This window comes from Poecile atricapillus, chromosome 5 (assembly GCF_030490865.1).
Source record: "Poecile atricapillus isolate bPoeAtr1 chromosome 5, bPoeAtr1.hap1, whole genome shotgun sequence".
Taxonomy (NCBI): Eukaryota; Metazoa; Chordata; class Aves; order Passeriformes; family Paridae; genus Poecile; species Poecile atricapillus.
The window spans coordinates 26,319,505-26,337,796 of NC_081253.1; the positions used below are offsets into that span (position 1 = coordinate 26,319,505).

The following is an 18,292-nucleotide window of genomic DNA, read 5'->3' on the forward strand; positions in this document are numbered from 1 at the left end:
CTGCTGGAAATATAAAGTCACAGAGAATTTTGGATGAAATACAGCTAAGTGGTAAAAATTAAGATTTCCAGTATTTAACTACAAAAAATCAAAAAGATACACAAAGGCCAACATACCGTTGCTGGGATACTTTCTGAATTATACACCATCTCTCCATTTCTTAGGGACTTCTGCACTTCATGAATGTGGTTCTTGATGTCATTCACAGTGGGGAAGAAGGACAGGTTATGTCTTTCTGGCACTTCATCAGGCGTGAACAATTCTCTTTCCACATACTTCCTGTCATATGTAAAAGGACATTTAATACCATACCTAAATATATTCCGCTATTTCCCGCTGTAAAGAGACACTGCAATCTTCTCCCTTCCCTTGTTGCAATGACAAGACAAAAGCAAGCTAGATGATCTTCTGAGCCAGTTCTTTGTGCATCTGCTACAGAGTTTGGAGTTTAAAACCCCCATTTATTCAAGTAACTTTAAAGAGTACAGCAGCTCTTAGTGGCTATCTACAATGATATGAAAGGATGTCAAAAGCTGGGAAAAACAGACTCATGACATCTGAGAATTACATTCAGTAATGCACCAGCACTGCCCTTTAGCTGCAAACCAAATTAATCAAATACAAAAGTAGATATAGCACTGTAGACTGAGAGCACTGCAGACAATTCTTTACCTTAGTTGCTTCCTCACTGCATAGACCTGCTCTATTCCCTGAGACACCAGTTCTCGGATCTTGTCTGCCACTTGAGGATGAAGTCGAGAAGGCAGAGTACTGTTCTCATCTCTAATGACTTCCTCCTCCTCCTCAGGAGAAGACATAGAAAGATGGGATGGTGAAGGAGGGAGGCAGGAAGTTTCCATTTCATGATATTGGTGGGCTTGCTGAGTAGGTAACTGTACATACCACCTAGCAAGGAGAAGAGAGTTTGTACACACAATTCTCAAACAAAGGCAAAAAAATAGTGTCTTGGGGGAACAGTCTGACAACTACCAACAACTTAGTCAGTGTGACAAGTTCTTACAGCCCCTGAGCAAGAAGATGTCTTTCAGAACTCAGGGCCCTCTCACACCTTTCAGTTCAAAATGAACTATATCAAACCTAAAACAGTACAACTATTTCTATTGATACCCTACACAGAAACGCCCACTAGAGTTCCATAGCTTAGTGTTTAATGCATTTGCCAAATTAATACTTCAGTGCCACAGAAGTCTTTCTGTCTTACTGACATTGTGGATTTTTTTTACTATTAGTAAGTGACTAAGTAAAAAAAAAAAAAAAGAAAAAAGAAAAAAGAAAAAAAAAAAAAAAGACCTAGTAAAATACTGCTCTTTTCCATTTCATTTGTGAAAATAAAGAAAAAAGTGGAAGTTTCACCTGAGGACACCACCAGCATCTATCAAGTTCTTCTTCAACATGTTGAATGCTTTCTCCTGCTCCATTCTTATGATTTTCTTGTCAATTTTAGGGTCAGTAGGAACCCTGTATTCTGGAAACTTTTGAACCTTTTTAATATAGATCCTTCCAAGGAGGAATAAAAAAAATTCTCCATCAGTATACTTTGTCCTTGGGAAGGGAAAGGCAAAAATCCCACTTATTTCATATCAGGCACTAATATAGAAAAAGTTCAAGCAGAGTGATGTAGAGTGTGAGAAGTCTCTAAAAGAACTGTAAAATTCTTAAGGATACATTAATAGATATGGATGCAGACATTTCTGTTCTGAGCTGGAAGCACTCAGCCAGAGTGATTTTACTCCTCAACGAAAGCCCTCGTCCCTCAGAATAGTAAAAGCACACCACCAATTGTGCTGCAGTTCACCCAGCTATGCAGAATTGAGCACCTACAGACCTGGCTGCAACTATTCATCAAACAAACTCTAAGCTCAGTAAAAACTGAACAAGCACCCAGTAGAATGCTCAAGGGTGAGGAAAAAAAAAACCATTAGCATTGAAGAAGGAGAAAATCCCCAGTGAACAGGAAGAACTGTAACTCCTTCAGCACACAGGACGTGCTAAACTAGGATGATTGACTGATATCAGTGCAATTAAAAGCCTGAAGAAGAATCAACATATAAGATGACAAAGTTTTAAGAGCAGAAATAGTCACTAAAGGACACCACAATAATTTGTGAAAGCTCAGGTAGATAATGAATCCCACTTGTATTTCGCAGAGTGATGTACTGCTACCTTGCACATCAAATTTCAGCCTTATTCAGTCAAACAGGACAGCATCTCCTCCTTACCTCTAAATGAGTATCAACCTCAACCTATCAAGGAGATAAAGCTAGGAGTGACAGTGGGTATGAGCTACCACCCCGAACCAGTGCTTTGTCATGGCTCACAGAAAGAATGCTTTCTTAGGATGCTCAGTCACTCTTACAGCTTTATAGATAATTCTTACCTTGCTGGACAAGTGGCTTTGTACAGCTGGCCAGAGGTGCTTTCCTGCTCACCAGATTTTTTGGGCTGAAATCCTTTCCTCCTCGGCCCATACTGGCACTCCATTACAATGGCTCTGCTTCCTGGAAACAGAAAGTAATGCACTCTGTTCAAGCAATCACTGAATTCATTACAGTAAAATACTAGAGAAGAGATTCAGAGAGTTCTGAAGCAGTTATTTCTGTTTGCCATCAGACTCTTGAGAAGGCAGAACCCTCTGCAAGCAAATACAATGCAAACGCTTCTCTCCCAGCATGTAAGATGAGCACTTTAAACCATTTCTCAAACTTATTACACCTCACAGCACTCCTCAGCATATGAGAAGGCAAAGAATTGGACCTCATCCCAGTGAGCACCAATATTACTTTACAAGATGAGAGGTCTTGCAAGTTACCAAAAGAACAAAATACTGGTAATAAACATAAAAAGCAGAACCCCAAAAACAATCAAGAAAATCTCCAGCTGAAATCAAAAGTGTGATGGTTTTGGCTGGGATAGAGTTAACTTTCTTCACAGTAGCCAGTGTGAGGCTGTGTTGTGCTGCTAGCAGAGCAGGGCTTACACAGAGTCAAGGTCTTTTCTGCCTCTCATCCCACCCCACCAATGAGGAGGCTGAGGGACACAAGAAACTGGAAGGGGACACAGCTGGGACAGCTGACCCAAAATGACCGAAGTCATATTCCATGTCATATGGCATCATGTGCAGCATACAGAGCTGTGGGAAGCAGGAAGAAGCAGGGAGGCACATTCAAAGTTACAGTGTTTGTCTTCCTAAGTAACTGTTACAAATGATGGTGTCTTGCTGTCCTGGGGATGGGAAGTTGTGAATGAATTCCTTACATTGCTTTACTTGTGTGCGTGGATTTTCCCTTATCTTTTAAACAACTCCTATCTCAGCCCATGAGTTTTCTCACTTTCACCTTTCTGATTCTCTCCCCCATCCCACTGGGAGAATGAGTGAGCAGCTCTGTGGTGATTTCCAGCTGGGGTCAAACCATGAGACAAGGTCAGCAGCCATTTCCAGCCTCCTGGCTTAAATCAAAACTTCAGACCATGCTGTCCCATAAAAGCTCAGCCTTGTAGCTCAGAAATCTTAACTGCTAAATAACACAGCTTCAGCACAGCACACCCACACAAAATCAGACAGGCTCAAACAAATACTGCTTTGCTCTAAACTCAAACTAAGTGACTTCTTCCAGTCAGACCGCTGACAAAAGGGATTGACAAGCAAAGCATTAAAGTGGTCAAGAATGGAACATCTTCCAAATTTCTTCCACATCACGTTTAGATATCTTTTATTTATACTTCATGTACTCTAGTACGCAGGGAAGGAGCTGCCTATGCCACAAGTGATATACCCAGAAACTTTGTAACAGCAACATAATCTGTTTCCATAAGATACCAAATCATCTAGATGAAATTAAAGATGTCTCACGTTGGGGAAAAAAAGGGTAAGTTGCTTTGATTTTATTCTTAGTTTTCTTTTATCTCACAGTTTATGGCTGAAGCTTTAAAATTAGTGCTAACATTTCCCTTTCTCAGCAACTTTCAGGGAAAAAAACCCCAAACATAACCTACATTCCTGTCACTCATTTTCTTTATGTAGCAAGTAAAGCCCGTTCATTTTATGTCCAAATTAAACTCTTGATAATTTTATGTATGTTGTGCATGAGCTAAATATGTAATTACCAAGCTGTGAAGTCTGCATGTGCATTTCAAAAAAAGCCCCAGACATCACAAATCTCTCTGCTGAGGTCTGTAGATGATTAGCTTGCTTGTTTGGTGTTTTGAATTTATTTCTTTATTACTTTAATGTTTGTAATTGAAATAGTTTATTGACTCCTGTGGAACAAACTCTTCTAAAGATCTGCAAGTTAGACAAGAATAATCGAAACAAGCTCTTACCCTTACGAAAACTTTCAAGTCCTAATAGAACAGATGGGACCTCCACCTAAAGCCCTCATCACAAGAACCCCCATCAAACGGTACTTAGCTAATCTCTAAAGGACAAAAGGGAATAATCACAGCAAAACATAAAAAAGGAAACAAGTTCCTTCAGACTCTCACAGCAGCCTGCAAGCTGCTCTTTTTTTTTATGTTTGTGTCTTGACCTTATCAAAACTAAGGAACAACATACAGATTCTTCTTCTTTACGGCCAGTTGGGAGCTGATGTTGAAATTTTGAAAGTAGTTATTAAAATAAAAGTTAGTTACCTGCATTGACAAAGGGAATCCCATCATATGGGACATACTGAGATTTCCACATCAACCGTGTGGCGGGTTTGGCTGGGCTTGGAGACTGGCGCGTCCCCCACACACTCTGTGTTTGCTGCTTGTGTAGCGTGAGAATGCTCTCTAACTCTGTCTCGCTCACACAATAGCCGCGGTACGAGTCCCCAATTCTCTGCATGGAAAGGATGGGAAATAATAGGATTATTCACCCATCTGATTGCTGAACGTTACACAAGAAAACAAAAGCAGTCAGGGACTCCGGCAGGTGAGAACATAGGCCCAGATTTTTGGCATTCCTTGTTTTTTGTCCCCCCAGTAGTATCCTCATAAAGAGATTTATCATAGGATCTAACAGAAAAGCAGTCCCCACTGAGGTCAGGAGTTTGTCAGCTATCCAAGACCCTAAGAACATCAAGAATCACTGAAAAGGTTACAGTCACTGCCAACTCTGTTTCCAGAGGACAACTTCACTCCTGTGCTTCACCCCCAACACACACTTCAGTTGCAGTCACTGACTAGACAAATTAGTACTAGATGAAGTTTTCCACTTGACTGCTATAGAGAAATCTCTGAATCACTAATAATTGTCTCTGCATCTACTGCAACACACATGCTGCACTGAGCTGGAGAGGAATGCACCTGCCCATACCAGCAGTAACTGTCTCAGCTACTTAGTGCACTAACTTTGAACTGAATGTCTCACACAGCATCCCTTCCAACCTTCAGGGCACTCTTGATACTCACTATTACACAGAAACATGCTATACCAGATTTGCCATGCACAAAATGATGATGGTTTCAATGAACTCTGCTAATGTCTGGGCAATTCCGCAAAAACTGCATCTAACTTGACTCAAAGTAGTTATCCAGCTACTCAGTGCCAACACAGTTGGTTCAGTGCTGGTCTGCAAAGACCAGCCATTAAGCAACAAAATTACTGGGACAGGGAAGAAGTCTTCATCCAAACTCAGAATTAAACACTTGCTTCTGCTTATGTGCAGCCCAGGGTCAGGCTGGCCAACCAGCTGTAACAGCCAGAGTAGTTTGCCAGCTTAGTCTTAAAGCTGGGACAGACACATAGTGAATGAGTACTAAGGTCTGATAGACTTGTTTTGCCACCTTCAGTGACAGAACAGCATTTAAATAATACTGGCAGCAAAAAACCAACAGTGTCTTTCCAAGATTATCACACAGATAACTTAGGAACAACTGCTTAAAACCTACCTCACATTCATCTAAGCAAAACAGAATGTCAGTGGTTAGCAAGTCAACAATGAACCAGTTAAGAGCTTGTGAATGAACTGGGCCAGCACAATGCTGCTGCTAGTGCAGGGCCAGACACAGAGGGTTGTGTGTGCAGTGGGTGTGAGTCACTGAGACATGAGCTGTTCACACCTCAGAGCTCACTGCTCTGCCAGCACTGCTACAGCACCTAACCAAGTCTGCACAGGCTGCACTCACACAGAGCAAGAGACATTGGCAATTATTTAACTAGAAGTTATAAATAATACTTCTGAACAAATTTTGATCTGAAAAATTCAGGAGAAGCAAAGTGGCCTGAGAAGTGCTTCTTTCTTTCCAGAAATCTGGGATGCTGCCTTTCAGAAGAGGGATTACAGCACCACCGCACATAATAAATACTGCAAAACCAGCTGGGTTTTTTTTCCCATATCTTATACATGTCACTAAATATAGGTAATTGACCTTATTCTAGACAGATGAGAAGACTCATAAAACTGTTGTGCCAGAAGAGTAGCAAAAAATGTTAAGGTAGTCTCTCCTATTCTGGCTTTATTTTTGCACAAGTTAGATCATTTTCCGTAAATTGATGGAAGGGGAGGAGGAGGACGAGAAGAAAACCATACAGCATGTAAGATCCCTGCTTTCAACAGGCTTCACAAGTAGGAGAAAATGGACAAATGAGACTGCATTCTTCAGACAAATAATTTAATTTTGTATATTTAATTAATGCAGTTTTCAATTACATTTTATTTCAGTAGGCTGATACATGCAGGAAATGCATTCTGATCAGACCACTGAAAACTAAATGTAAGTTATTGAAAGAAACTGTTTTAAAATTAACTCTGTAACAATGTAATTACCTTGAAGTAATTCCATACTCTCCAGCCCTTTAACTCCAAGGTTCAAGCCAAAAAATTGTGTAATTCCTTCTTTCTCCCCTGGCCTTGCCTCAGCAAAGTACATAAAAGCTTACCCTAAAGTACACACACCAAGACTGCAGTTTTCCTTGGGGAAACTCACAGCAGCAGGGTACCACAGGCACTTTGCACTCCAGACACAGCAAATGTAAGCTGAACATTTCAAGGCAGTCAGCTTTTACTGGTCTGTGTTTTCCCACAGTACTAACTGCCAAAGGAGTCACTGCCCTTTGGAGCACCTCCTGACACCTTGTGCGAGTCACAGAGACCGCAACACGGTTTTAAGTTTGTTTCAATTCTGGCAGACAACAGAAAGAGTGGAGTTGTGAGCTGACATATTTACTAGCATCTCTCCAAACTGGATCTCCAAATTTCGGCAGGACCCTTCAGTTCTGTTAATAATAACAAAATATTTTGACACCTGAAAGATAAATGACACCTGAAAATCCCAATCTCTCTAGTCTGTGCCCAAAAAAAGAGGCATAACACATCCTAGCACTCTCCGGTGGATCAGGGAGGATTAATGCATACAGGCAACAGTTCTGCTGAGCAGCAGAGGGAGATGTTTGTGTCCTCAGAACATATTTAAATAGAAATTACTGCTATTTCCTTTTCTTTAAAAATAAGAATTTTTCTATAAATGCCACTGTGAATTTTAAATACAGCAGGTGAAATTTATTGTAACAGAGAGACAAAGCAGATCCTAAGTCCTCCAATAATATGATACCAATAAGAAATGATTCAGGCAAGCCACATGGATGTTAAGACAGGAAAGAATGTACCACACATTTCTAAAAACACAGTGAACTCTATGAACTAACTGGCCAACTGAATTGACTGATTCTATAAAAATTGTATCTGCACCATGGAAGAGTTCATGCTATTAATTTTCTGACTTGTTAACATTCATGTGGATGTAAGAGTGAGTGGTACTATTTGTATTAAATAAATGGCATAACACAAAAGGAATAGATGAATATATTTAATTTAAAAATTGTTTCTAAGCAGATACAGAAAGAAATTCTATTTCTAGGTCCCTCAAACTGCAACTTCTAGTTACCAGTGGCCAAGCCAATAGGAAGAAAAAAAAAAAAAAGAAGTGGTAGAGATATATATCTAAAGAGATTAGGCAGCTACAAAGTATGATTTTTCCTTATGAAAAATATTAAGAAAAAATAAAATAATCATCTATCAGGAAGACTGGCAGCAGGAGGAAGGGGTAGTTGATCTCTCAAGAAACTTCTCATCTCCCCTCCCTTCCTGACAAGGGACTTATGATGCATTCTAGCTACTGATAGCATCCTAGTCATCAGGACAGTTCTGCAAACATCTAACAAAATGCAAAAAAGAAAGAGTTCCATTTAGGTCAAAAGCCATCACAGAACATAAAGACAGAGCATTTTTTAACTAAAGAGAAAACAAGCACAAGTAACCTAACTTGCTGGGACAAAAAAAAAAAAGAAATCAGCAAGAATATCCAAAATAGGAATCCTTAGTGAAATATTGATATTCGGGTGCATAAAGTCCTGGACTTGACACTGGCCAATCACATGCATTTTGATTTCTATGTGGTAACATAAACCACATGAACAGTTGCAGAAGTCAACAAAGTTTGCACTGTTGTTCAACAGCAAACTCCAACATGGCACACAGTGGCTCTTCCCAGAACTACAAGGTAGCAAGTTTTCAGCAGCACTTCTTTTACTTCAGGAGCTGTTGATGGTCAGGTATTCTAAAATTCTCAAAATAGAAAGGGATTTCACAGCATTTCATGTGTTTAACTGTGATAGCAGTACCAGTGCTATATACCAGGAAGCTTGAATGCTTCTACAGCTATGAATTATTCCTTTCAAGGAACAGGAACACTATCTCAGAGCTAGATGATAAAGCATTAAGTCAGAATTCTTTGTGGCCTACCTCACAGTTCCTGAGACGACGTGCCCATGCAGGCGTATTTAGTGGCAATGGCTGAAGAGGGACAGGAAAAGAGTCTTCCACTACCCTGAAAAAAAAAAAAATAATAGAAGTCTATACAGACATTCAGAAAAGCAACAACTTAGTCTGAACTACAGGTAAGATCAAATCAGTGTATTATGAATAAACCTAGAGCATATGATCAAGCTATGGGTATTGTATCAACATGCCTTAAAAACCTGTGGTTAATTTTCTTCATGTTCTATTTCATTGTTAAAATAATTTACAGTGAGTAAAGCCCCACTGGTTTCTACATTCAAGTCCTCCAAACATTCAGTGCAGTGTGCATTCGTAACCTCTGTTCCATGGTAATTTTGTGATAACCATTGCAAAAACAACCTGCAAGGAAAAAAGGCAGTGCTAACAGTGGATTGAAATGTCTGCTCATCCATTTAACCCCTGACCTACCTGGTGGTTGCTTTTTTCGATATGGTGAGAGATGCCTGTGGATGTAGAATGTAACTGCTTGCACTGTCTGCTAGAGAAGCCACCACCACAGTCTGCAGGTTCCCATCACTACGCTTTTCTTCTGAAATATCTTTACAAAAAACAAACAAACAAACAAAAAAAAAAACCAGCTTCTTGGTTTATAACTGAATGTAGAATGGGGAAAAACAAGCTATGATTAAACTTTGTGTGTTGTTAAAGCGAGCCTTTTGACATAGGAAAGAAGTTTTATAGATTATAAAGTAGTCTAATAGTTGTGAATCAGTGCTCAAACTCCTGGCACACATATGAAGGTACACTTGATAAGGCTGCTTATATTTAAGGACTTCAGTAATTGTGCTACTGCTTATGAATCCTTCCACAACAAGGTGAATAATCAGAACAACTTGCAAGTTACTCTGCTTTCAGGAATCCATCTAGGACTGCACATGTGTTTTGTTCAGCTGCAAGTCACATACTGGTTACTTTTAAAACAAGAAGAGATGAGGTAATGATACTGCTTTGTACTGTTGTACTACTTTGTACTTAGAAAGAACACTTACACAAGAAAAACAGGCCTCTTGTAATTGAATCTGACATGCTGTTAGAACAAATGTTTTAGCCTTTCTTGGTAATAGGGAGCAATACACAAGCCAAAAATTGCTCTTAGATTGAAGTCTGTGTGTACAGTTAAACAAAAACATAATGGAAAACTGAAAGCAGACGTTCAATATTTTGGTCTCAACATAAACACACGAGGTCTCATCAGATGAGGGATTTTTGCCCTTCAGTTATGAAAGCTTCTTTCCCTTACCCAGAGAGAGTGGTAAGCTATTGACACAGTACAGAAAAGGATCCACACAAAGCTCCATAAGAAGATTCATAAATGTGCACTTGGATTAACACCACTCTGGCTCAAAGCACTGGTTCCTCTTACAGAAATGTGCCCTTAAGACAGTACAGGCTACTCTGAAGTCTGCACCATTCCACACATTACCACAATGTGCAGACAAGTGAAACTCAGGAGCTGACAGGCCATTCTCCTTTCTCTTTCACCTCCACAGTAAACTGCCAACAAGTCTCCTCAACTGTCTTTTAAAGACCAAATCTCTACAGAGTCTTTTACACACTAAGTCTCTAGAAAAAAACAAAACAAACAGAGAAATCTCCACAAATGACACCTGCAGCACTGTTGTAAAACATATATTCAAATACTATGACACTGAGCCCCATGTTGAATGAAAAATGGAAATACAAAACCACTATTTATTGTTTCAACTTAGTGCATACAAAGAATAGCAGTAATTATTTTGTAACTAAAGGTTCCCAGTCAGCTTTAAAGTAATCTAAGACTCTGCTGTCACCAAACCTGATTTTACCCCTGCAAGAACTGGAGAGGAAGGGAAGGTTGATCATTAGGGTAGGCACAAGTCTTTCAATGCAAGGGCAGGAAATCATATTGCAACCCTAAGTGAAAAGGGCTAGATCATTACTTGAATCCCAAATCCTTCTTCTATCCACCCAGCACCAGGACTCCATTCTTCCTCTGAGCTGTCATTCCACAGGAACACTTTACTAGTGCTCACATCTCGAGAATTTTATAGAGAGAATGAAAAAACAATTTAAAAAACATCTGAGAGTTTAACAAAATGTGACCAGCTCGTTCTCAGTCTCACTCCATGAATGCAAACTGTCACCCCAGGACAACAGTGTTTTGCCATCCAGCAAGGATTGCAGATAAATAATCAATGCTTTCAGATTTCAGTATTTCCATTTTCTAGAGAAAACCTTAAAATTCATGCTTCTACTTGTGTATCTCAGCACATGCTTAAAATGTGACAACTAACACATTCCAATGAATGGAAAGTTACATCTTATTTTCCTTGACTGGGAACTGAATTTCTACATAAGTGATTCATTCCTGGCTTTAGAGAAGATACATCATCATCAGTGATCTCTAGAACAGAGGATTTAATGTTCTTCTGGCCTGTCTGCACTACAGGAATTAACTACTTCATTCACAGTGAAGTAAAAAAATACTGAAAATTTGGAGCTGATAGTACAGCTGATGGCACAAATACCCTTATCAAAGGTAAATAAGGTAAGAAAAAACTCTGTGCTTGGTATGTCAATCTACTCATCACATACCCTTCAGAAAGGGAGCATAATAGCTCTCGTAAGTTTTCAAAAGGTTTTTGCCCAACAGAAAATGTGTTGTGTGAGGCACCAGACTCACAATCAGGAAAGAGATTCAGTGCATATTTTGTCTTATAACTGACTAAGGAAAGGAAACAAGGTGCTTAAAAAAGACCATGGAGGATGAGCTTAGTCACAGGAGCACAAACCCTCAAGTCCCACAGGTTAAACTCACCCTGAGTGCTGGTCACATCCAGAAGCTGACCTGGAGGAATAATCACTTGGGTCACTCCTGGCTGGGTAGAAGGAATGACATGCAGCACCTGTCCATTTTCTGATTGGCTGGCAACAATCATCTGTAAGGCAGTCACACAGAAGCTTGAATGGCTCTAGTTTGTGTGGTGATCATGCAGCACAACTGGGCTTGACTATTACCAGAACAGGAAATCTTCTGCTTAGAGTTAGGGCCTGTATATTTACTTGACTTTACATAATAAGAAAACTGTCACTTTATTGTCAAGTTCTTAAAATTACTTTCCCCTTTTAAAATGGGCATTTAATTAAGGAAAAAAAACCCAACCCACTACTTTACCTGATTCTACAATGAATGACACATTTATTTGAAACTGACAACTCTATTATTAAAGCTCTCTAACACCTGAAAGCCATTCATAGCTGGATTCACTGTAACTCCATTAATGACTAGCAGAACTAATAGTAACAGGAAAATTGTGACCTTTACTTCCAAGAAACTGACCTCTGTGGGCAGCATTTCATGCAAAAGCAGAGAGAAGAAAAGGTCCAGGGCTTAAAAAAACAATACAAGTTAAATCACCTGGGATTCTGAAAAACTTGAGCAACTCTTTATGGTCTATTTTTCCATAATTACAAAGGACTCTGGGTTACGTTTTTTACTAAATAAATGTTACAAATGACAAAGCAACATTTTAAGAAAATTAATTGAGGGCTGTGAAAAAGGTGAGACATAATGATTTAGCTTACTACTAATGTTCTGATTCCTCCCAAAAAACACAGAGAGATTTACCCAGGGAATACAGAGAAAGCAGCAGCAGTAGAAATACAAGATCTTATCACACTACAGTATCCATGCTAGATACTGACAGAAGTCATCAGTTGTTGTTTAATAAAATTAGTAATGGCTGCAGACAGGATTTGCCTACCTGAAGAAGGGCAACTGGAGCATGAACTGTACCACTGAAAAGTTCCACCTTGTTGCTAGAGATAAAGTCTGAATCAGCTGTTGCTACAACAAACCGCACGTAAGAGAGTTCTTCACAGAGCTCCCTCACCTGTGAGCACAGCCCCAGCCCCGTCAGCAGACACACTCACCATGGGTGCACTGGGCCCTCCCAGGGGCTGCAGCTCACACAGGGGCTGCCTGGGCTGCTCTGCCAGGTGCAATTCCTCTGCAGAGTGGGAGTGTGGCTGGGGCGGCCGCGCTGGTACAGCCGATGCTGGAGGACTGCCCGAGAGGGGGACTGTGATGGGCAGGGCTGGGGGAGAGTCGCTCTGGCCAAACAATGGATCCCTGGAATCCATGCACATTAGTTGCTTTCACAGAGGAAAAACAGTAAAATGTACTTTGAATAGCAACTTCTACAAAGAAAAAAAACAAAAAACAAAACAAAACAACCAAATAAAAGGAAAAAAAAAAAAGAGAGAGAGAAAAGAACATTTAAAACCAGTGCCATACTCTAGCAAGAGGAGCTCTTGTCCTTCTGGATCAAGAGGCTAACACTAGCAGTTCTACTTTTGTTTTCTATTTTCATGCTGAAAAAGTATTCATCTTCCACTTCTTAGAATGAAGTCTCTCTACTAAGGCAAAAGAAAATTTGAGATTTTTTGCTCAAAATCTGCTCCCCAAAACTACTTAGCACTTTAAAACATCTCAAGTCTGCCCAGAAACTGAGAAGACTTATACCAAAAACAAAACTGTAAAATATTCACCAACTTGATTTGACTTCAGAAGAAATCCTAGATACTATTCCACTTGGCCTTTCCATACATGCATTTAGCTATGAAGAAAAAAATCACTAAACACTTTTAAAATTCTTTACCAGAGAAGAAACACAAGCAACACAACCTTCAATTCAAAGCCAAGAGTTGTGCAACACAAGGCAAAAATCAGATTTTCAAAATCTTAAAAAAACAATGTATCTTTATCAAGTTTGCAGAACCGAAGTCTTAGCGTACATCCCGTTTTCATTAAATTTAAGTGCATAGGCACAAATATTTGTTGAAGCTTGTTGAAACTCCAACAACACAAACATTAAGTATGTAAAAATAATGGAAAAAACAGGCAGTCCTTGTGTACAATAACGTGTCAAACTGTCACTTGACCAATGCAAGAAGGGCTGTAATTTGGTGTATCTCTTGCAGTAACTGCACAAACAACTCTGATGTTTTTGCGACAAAAATTAATATACTACAAATCAAAGAATGAATCTCTAAATTTTATATGAAAGTCAGATTTGATCTAAATAACCTCATTAAAAATTTTCCAGGTATAAATCTTCAGTGTTGAAACTGTCTAGAACTACCAGAAAAGCAGCAACAAACAAATGGCACCTGTTTTGTTAAAGACATTGTGCAGAGACCATGTGCACACAAGTATATCACTACCTGAATAACATTTAAACAAAGAAGCATTCATGCACAGAAATCTCCCCAAATAAGAAGATCTGGCAACATCTGATAAAAAAAGGCATGAAAGACTCCTCTCCCTCACTACATACACAGGTGTCTTGTGTCCCTGGACTCTTTGTTGGTCACTAAGCAATGCCATCTCATTTTCACCTGTTTTAAACCTCTCCTATTTCAAAACATCATAAAGTATTCTTTTTTTAAAGGGTTAACAAAATAAAACATGCTTTTCTTCAGCACTGTAGCAGGACATAATTACTGAATGCTGTCATTACATGTAACATCTGGATAGTTATCAATTCGAAACTGAAGGGCACAGGAATCCAAGGGAAGGATGTACATTCTTAAAAGACACAATGTATTACTCTGAAGGCAACAAAAAACCCTGCATTGATGAAATAGCATATTTTAAACTCATCAGGGTGGATTGTAAAGGAAGCATCTACAAGGACAAAGCATTCATATCTCACCTGAAAAACCTGATAATTTGGTTCTGACTCTCCTGTACCATTACAGCTGCCTATGAACAAATCATTAGATCCTTCCATAGCAATATCATGGTCAGCTCCACCTTCTTCCATTACAAGGTGACCTGAAAAGGTTATAAAAGTTCATTTTAGCCTTCTGTCAGGAGATTGCTGCAGGTATTGCCTTTAGGTCTTACAAATTTAGTGTTGCAAGATAATAGCAAAGTTCTCAAGAAATCCTTGCCTCCTTATCACTTCATTACTCACTGCAGAAAAATTCCAGCGTGTTGCTCCAGGAGTACAGCTTAGCCTTTTATATGAGACAATTTGCTTGATTTGTCATTGCATACACAGATACAAAACACATACACCCTCCCACCACATTCATCTGAATATGTCCAAAAGCACTGAACTAACAACCACACACATCTAGAGAACACTTGATATTTAAGCACATGCCAGCAGTGCTTTAAAAATACATTAGTCACCTTCTTCCATAATCACCAGACAGAATTTGCATTATACAAGTCTGTCATGCAGACATCTTAAATTAAATTAATTTGTTTTAAAGGCTTATAAGACAGCATATAAATTAAATAAAATTATTATTGTTAGTCTACAGTGGTATGGCAGAAAAAAACACCAGATATGTAAAATTTGGCATTAATCACGTGGTGAAAGACAAAAAGACAGAGCTCCCTGCACTTCAGAGATCTACCTCCTATCCTAAAGAAAGATTGAAGATACTCAGCTGGCCATTACAAACCTTCAAACAGACAGATAATAATGGACAGTGAATTGCCATGTCCACAGGATAATGCTCTCATGCACACAGCACACTCTTTATAGCAGCAACCAATTCCAAACATTCACAAGCAAAAGGACAAAATGACAATTAACTTGGCCCCTACCTAACAAGAGGATACATATATAAGACCACAGACATAACATACCCAACTGAATAGAAGAAAACTCCTGTAGTTTGGGGTGAAGGAGGGGGAAGGGTGGTCACGATTTTTTCCTTCAGTATTTATTTAAAGACAGGCTGCATTATATTAGCACATGACTCCTACCAGCTGTATCTTCTTCACCACACCATGCAAGTAAACTCCTCAAGACGGACCTTCTTGGCTGTGGTATTTCAACTGTTTACAGCTTTTATGAGGAGACTGTAACAGGCTAGAGTGACTTCAAAAGAACAGTACAACTCTCAAAGCACAGATTTATTCTGCTTCACAAAGGTATAAAGGACAAAGGCAAAGTAAATCCACATCTCCTTGGCTTTTGAAGCTGAATAAAGCATCCTGCTGATACAAACAACATTGAGAAGTTAAGCTGCTCATATGGCTCAATATATTAATACTTTAATCTAAAGCAGATTTATTTTTCCATTCAATTTTCAAGTGATGACACTCCTGACCAAGTTCCAAATGACGTTGCCTCATGTTTACCAAATAATTTTGAGCTTTGGATCCGAGAACAATTATAAGATGTTTCAGTTACAATGTCTGAAGCATCTTAGCAGCAAATGAAAAAAAAACAACCCAGAAAACTAGATTTCATCATCACTCAACCATTTCCTCTCAGCTCAAAGATGTAAAGAAGCCACAACAGTTTTGCGAAAGCAGCACATTTAGTTCTTTGAGATAAACTGAGTTTGTTCTAGAGATACTGATGACACGTACTCAGAGCATGCTGGAACCCAACAAAAGAACACAAGGACAGGTCTATAGGGACAGACCAATGCCCCAGCCAGCCCAACATCCTGTATCCAACAATAGTTAATAACAAAGCTCAGGGGAAAATCCAGCAGTAGGTTAAATACACAGTGATATTTATCCAGCTTTTTCTCAAAAGCAGCCCAGAAATACATGAAGTTTTACATTTGTGTTTAAAATAAACCCCGTGGTACAATTTTGCCCCATGATTTTGCCTAATCACTGTTGTAACCCAGGCAAACCACGGGCACATACACCACTTGGAAAATCAACTTCATGGTTTAACCATCCAGGTTTCATTAACCTAAGTGCTTGTGTGCAACCACAAATAAAGATTATTATTTTTTGTCTTAAAAGAAATATGCTTCTACAGAGGTGTACAAGAATATACACAGTTAACAGATCTTACACTCGTATAAATACTGCTGACCAATTCCCCGGACAGGAGAGTTAAATCTTGTATATTTATGTATACGTTCAGATATTTTGTCATGAACTTGTAAATAACACGTAGGTATTAAGTGACCACCACAAAAATTCGCACTGTAACAGCACTGTATCACACATTTAACAGTCAGCTGAAGGAGAAATGTTGAAGTTTAATGTTAGTATACAGTGGGAGCAAGATCTAAATCCTCAAACCACACAAGCAGTTCTCTGCGCCTCAGCTTTAGCCTTAACACAACTCCATCCCCACCACTTTATAGGCTGCTCCCCAAGTTTAGCACTCCGGGTTTCAACACATGGGTTAATGTACTTTAACGCAAGAGGTCTATTTCCTTCCCCCTGCTTCCATTTGGGAAGCACTTTTCTCAAATAAAGGGAAATCTATGGCCATTGTTGCCCCTGGCTCCTTTCTACAAAGAGAGCAAGTAGCCACACAAACTGCTAGCACAGGCAAACATGATAACCATCATGAGCACTGTATGCAGGGTGTCGGTTATACCTAACAGAAAATACCTACAGTTGAATGATTCACCATCAATCTCTTTTGGGTTTTCTGAAAAACGTTGCAGAGGTTTTATAAGAAGAATTTAGATAACTGCATAGCTTACAGCAATCAAAATACGCTGCCTGAAAAAGCTCCCTCTGAGGGCATTCCTCTACAACCGTTCACAGTGACACAAATTCACAAGGGGATGAATTACAGTAAAACATATCAGGGAGGAAATTAGGGCATAGTGATATTCCCCAGGAAAGGAGTTACAATTAGTTCTGTCAGCCTGTACCAGGTTTGAAATTTAGCATTATCTCTATCATGGAAGAGGAGGCAGATGCTGCTAAGAATACAGAGAAGATCTGGTGACTCACACTTAAAAGGTTTCTCAAGTCAGTTTTTTGTAGACAACACCAGTAACTGGAAAATGCACCTGTGTCAATTTCGCTGACAAACAACGTTAGATCTTTGACGTATGCTTAAGAAATAAATGAGATTTCAGAGTCTCACGAAACAGCAAACCGCTCCAACTCAACACCCGCCCGCTCCAACAAGCGGAGTCACCAAAACCCGAGTCCCCACTCAGGGAAACCCCAGCTGCTCCCCAGAGGCCACGAAGGACTGTCAAAAAAGTGGAGGAAAAAAAATTTACGCACAACGCAAGCACACAGGATGTCCTCACACAAGCAGCCTTCTCCCAAAACACCAAACTCACTTACAGCTTCTTTTTAAGTCCACCGCGCGCTGGGCTTAGCAGGCACTTTATTGTGGGTGTGTCGCTTGACATGCAGAGAAACACAACCCGAGTGACTCCAAGCACAGCCCACCGCTCCAGCGACCCTGGGTGCCACACTGGGCACTGCCCCGGCCGGGCACAGCCCGGGCACAGCCCGGCCGCGGGAGCCGCTCCCGCCCCTGACAGGGACCCCGGAACGCGTCCCCCGCGCCCCAGCCCTGAGGAGCGCGGAGGGCGCCTCAGCCCCTCAGCCCGCGCCCGTCACACCCCTCGGCACCACAGCCCCGCGGCGGGGGCGGCGGAAGGCGCCGGCCGGGGCCCCGTCGCGGCGGCCCGGGGAGAGATGCCGGAGGCGCGTTACTCCACCTGGGCTCGGCTCCCGCAGCCCCGCCGCCATGCGCGCCTCC

The 18,292-nt window shown here is 40.2% G+C and overlaps 1 protein-coding gene across 6 annotated transcripts in view; it reads right to left on the reverse strand.

The window, feature by feature from the left end:
• The window catches only part of CARF (calcium responsive transcription factor), a 36,206-nt gene extending 17,930 nt beyond the window's left edge, over window positions 1-18,276 (reverse strand). For 4 of the 6 annotated variants that reach the window (XM_058839462.1, XM_058839461.1, XM_058839463.1 and 1 more), the window contains exons 1-11: window positions 17,869-18,276; window positions 14,498-14,619; window positions 12,714-12,912; window positions 11,599-11,719; window positions 9,210-9,339; window positions 8,745-8,829; window positions 4,651-4,840; window positions 2,399-2,519; window positions 1,375-1,518; window positions 673-906; window positions 117-279 (exon numbers count right to left, since the gene is read on the reverse strand). In XM_058839462.1, coding sequence (XP_058695445.1) covers window positions 117-279; window positions 673-906; window positions 1,375-1,518; window positions 2,399-2,519; window positions 4,651-4,840; window positions 8,745-8,829; window positions 9,210-9,339; window positions 11,599-11,719; window positions 12,714-12,912; window positions 14,498-14,538 — 1,428 coding nt within the window. In that variant the 5' untranslated portion in view covers window positions 14,539-14,619; window positions 17,869-18,276. Of the gene's footprint in view, window positions 1-116; window positions 280-672; window positions 907-1,374; window positions 1,519-2,398; window positions 2,520-4,650; window positions 4,841-8,744; window positions 8,830-9,209; window positions 9,340-11,598; window positions 11,720-12,673; window positions 12,690-12,713; window positions 12,981-14,497; window positions 14,620-17,868 lie in introns of those variants that run through there. The other 2 variants (XM_058839464.1, XM_058839465.1) reach the window with 2 other exon arrangements.
• Between the last annotated feature and the right edge of the window lie 16 nt (window positions 18,277-18,292).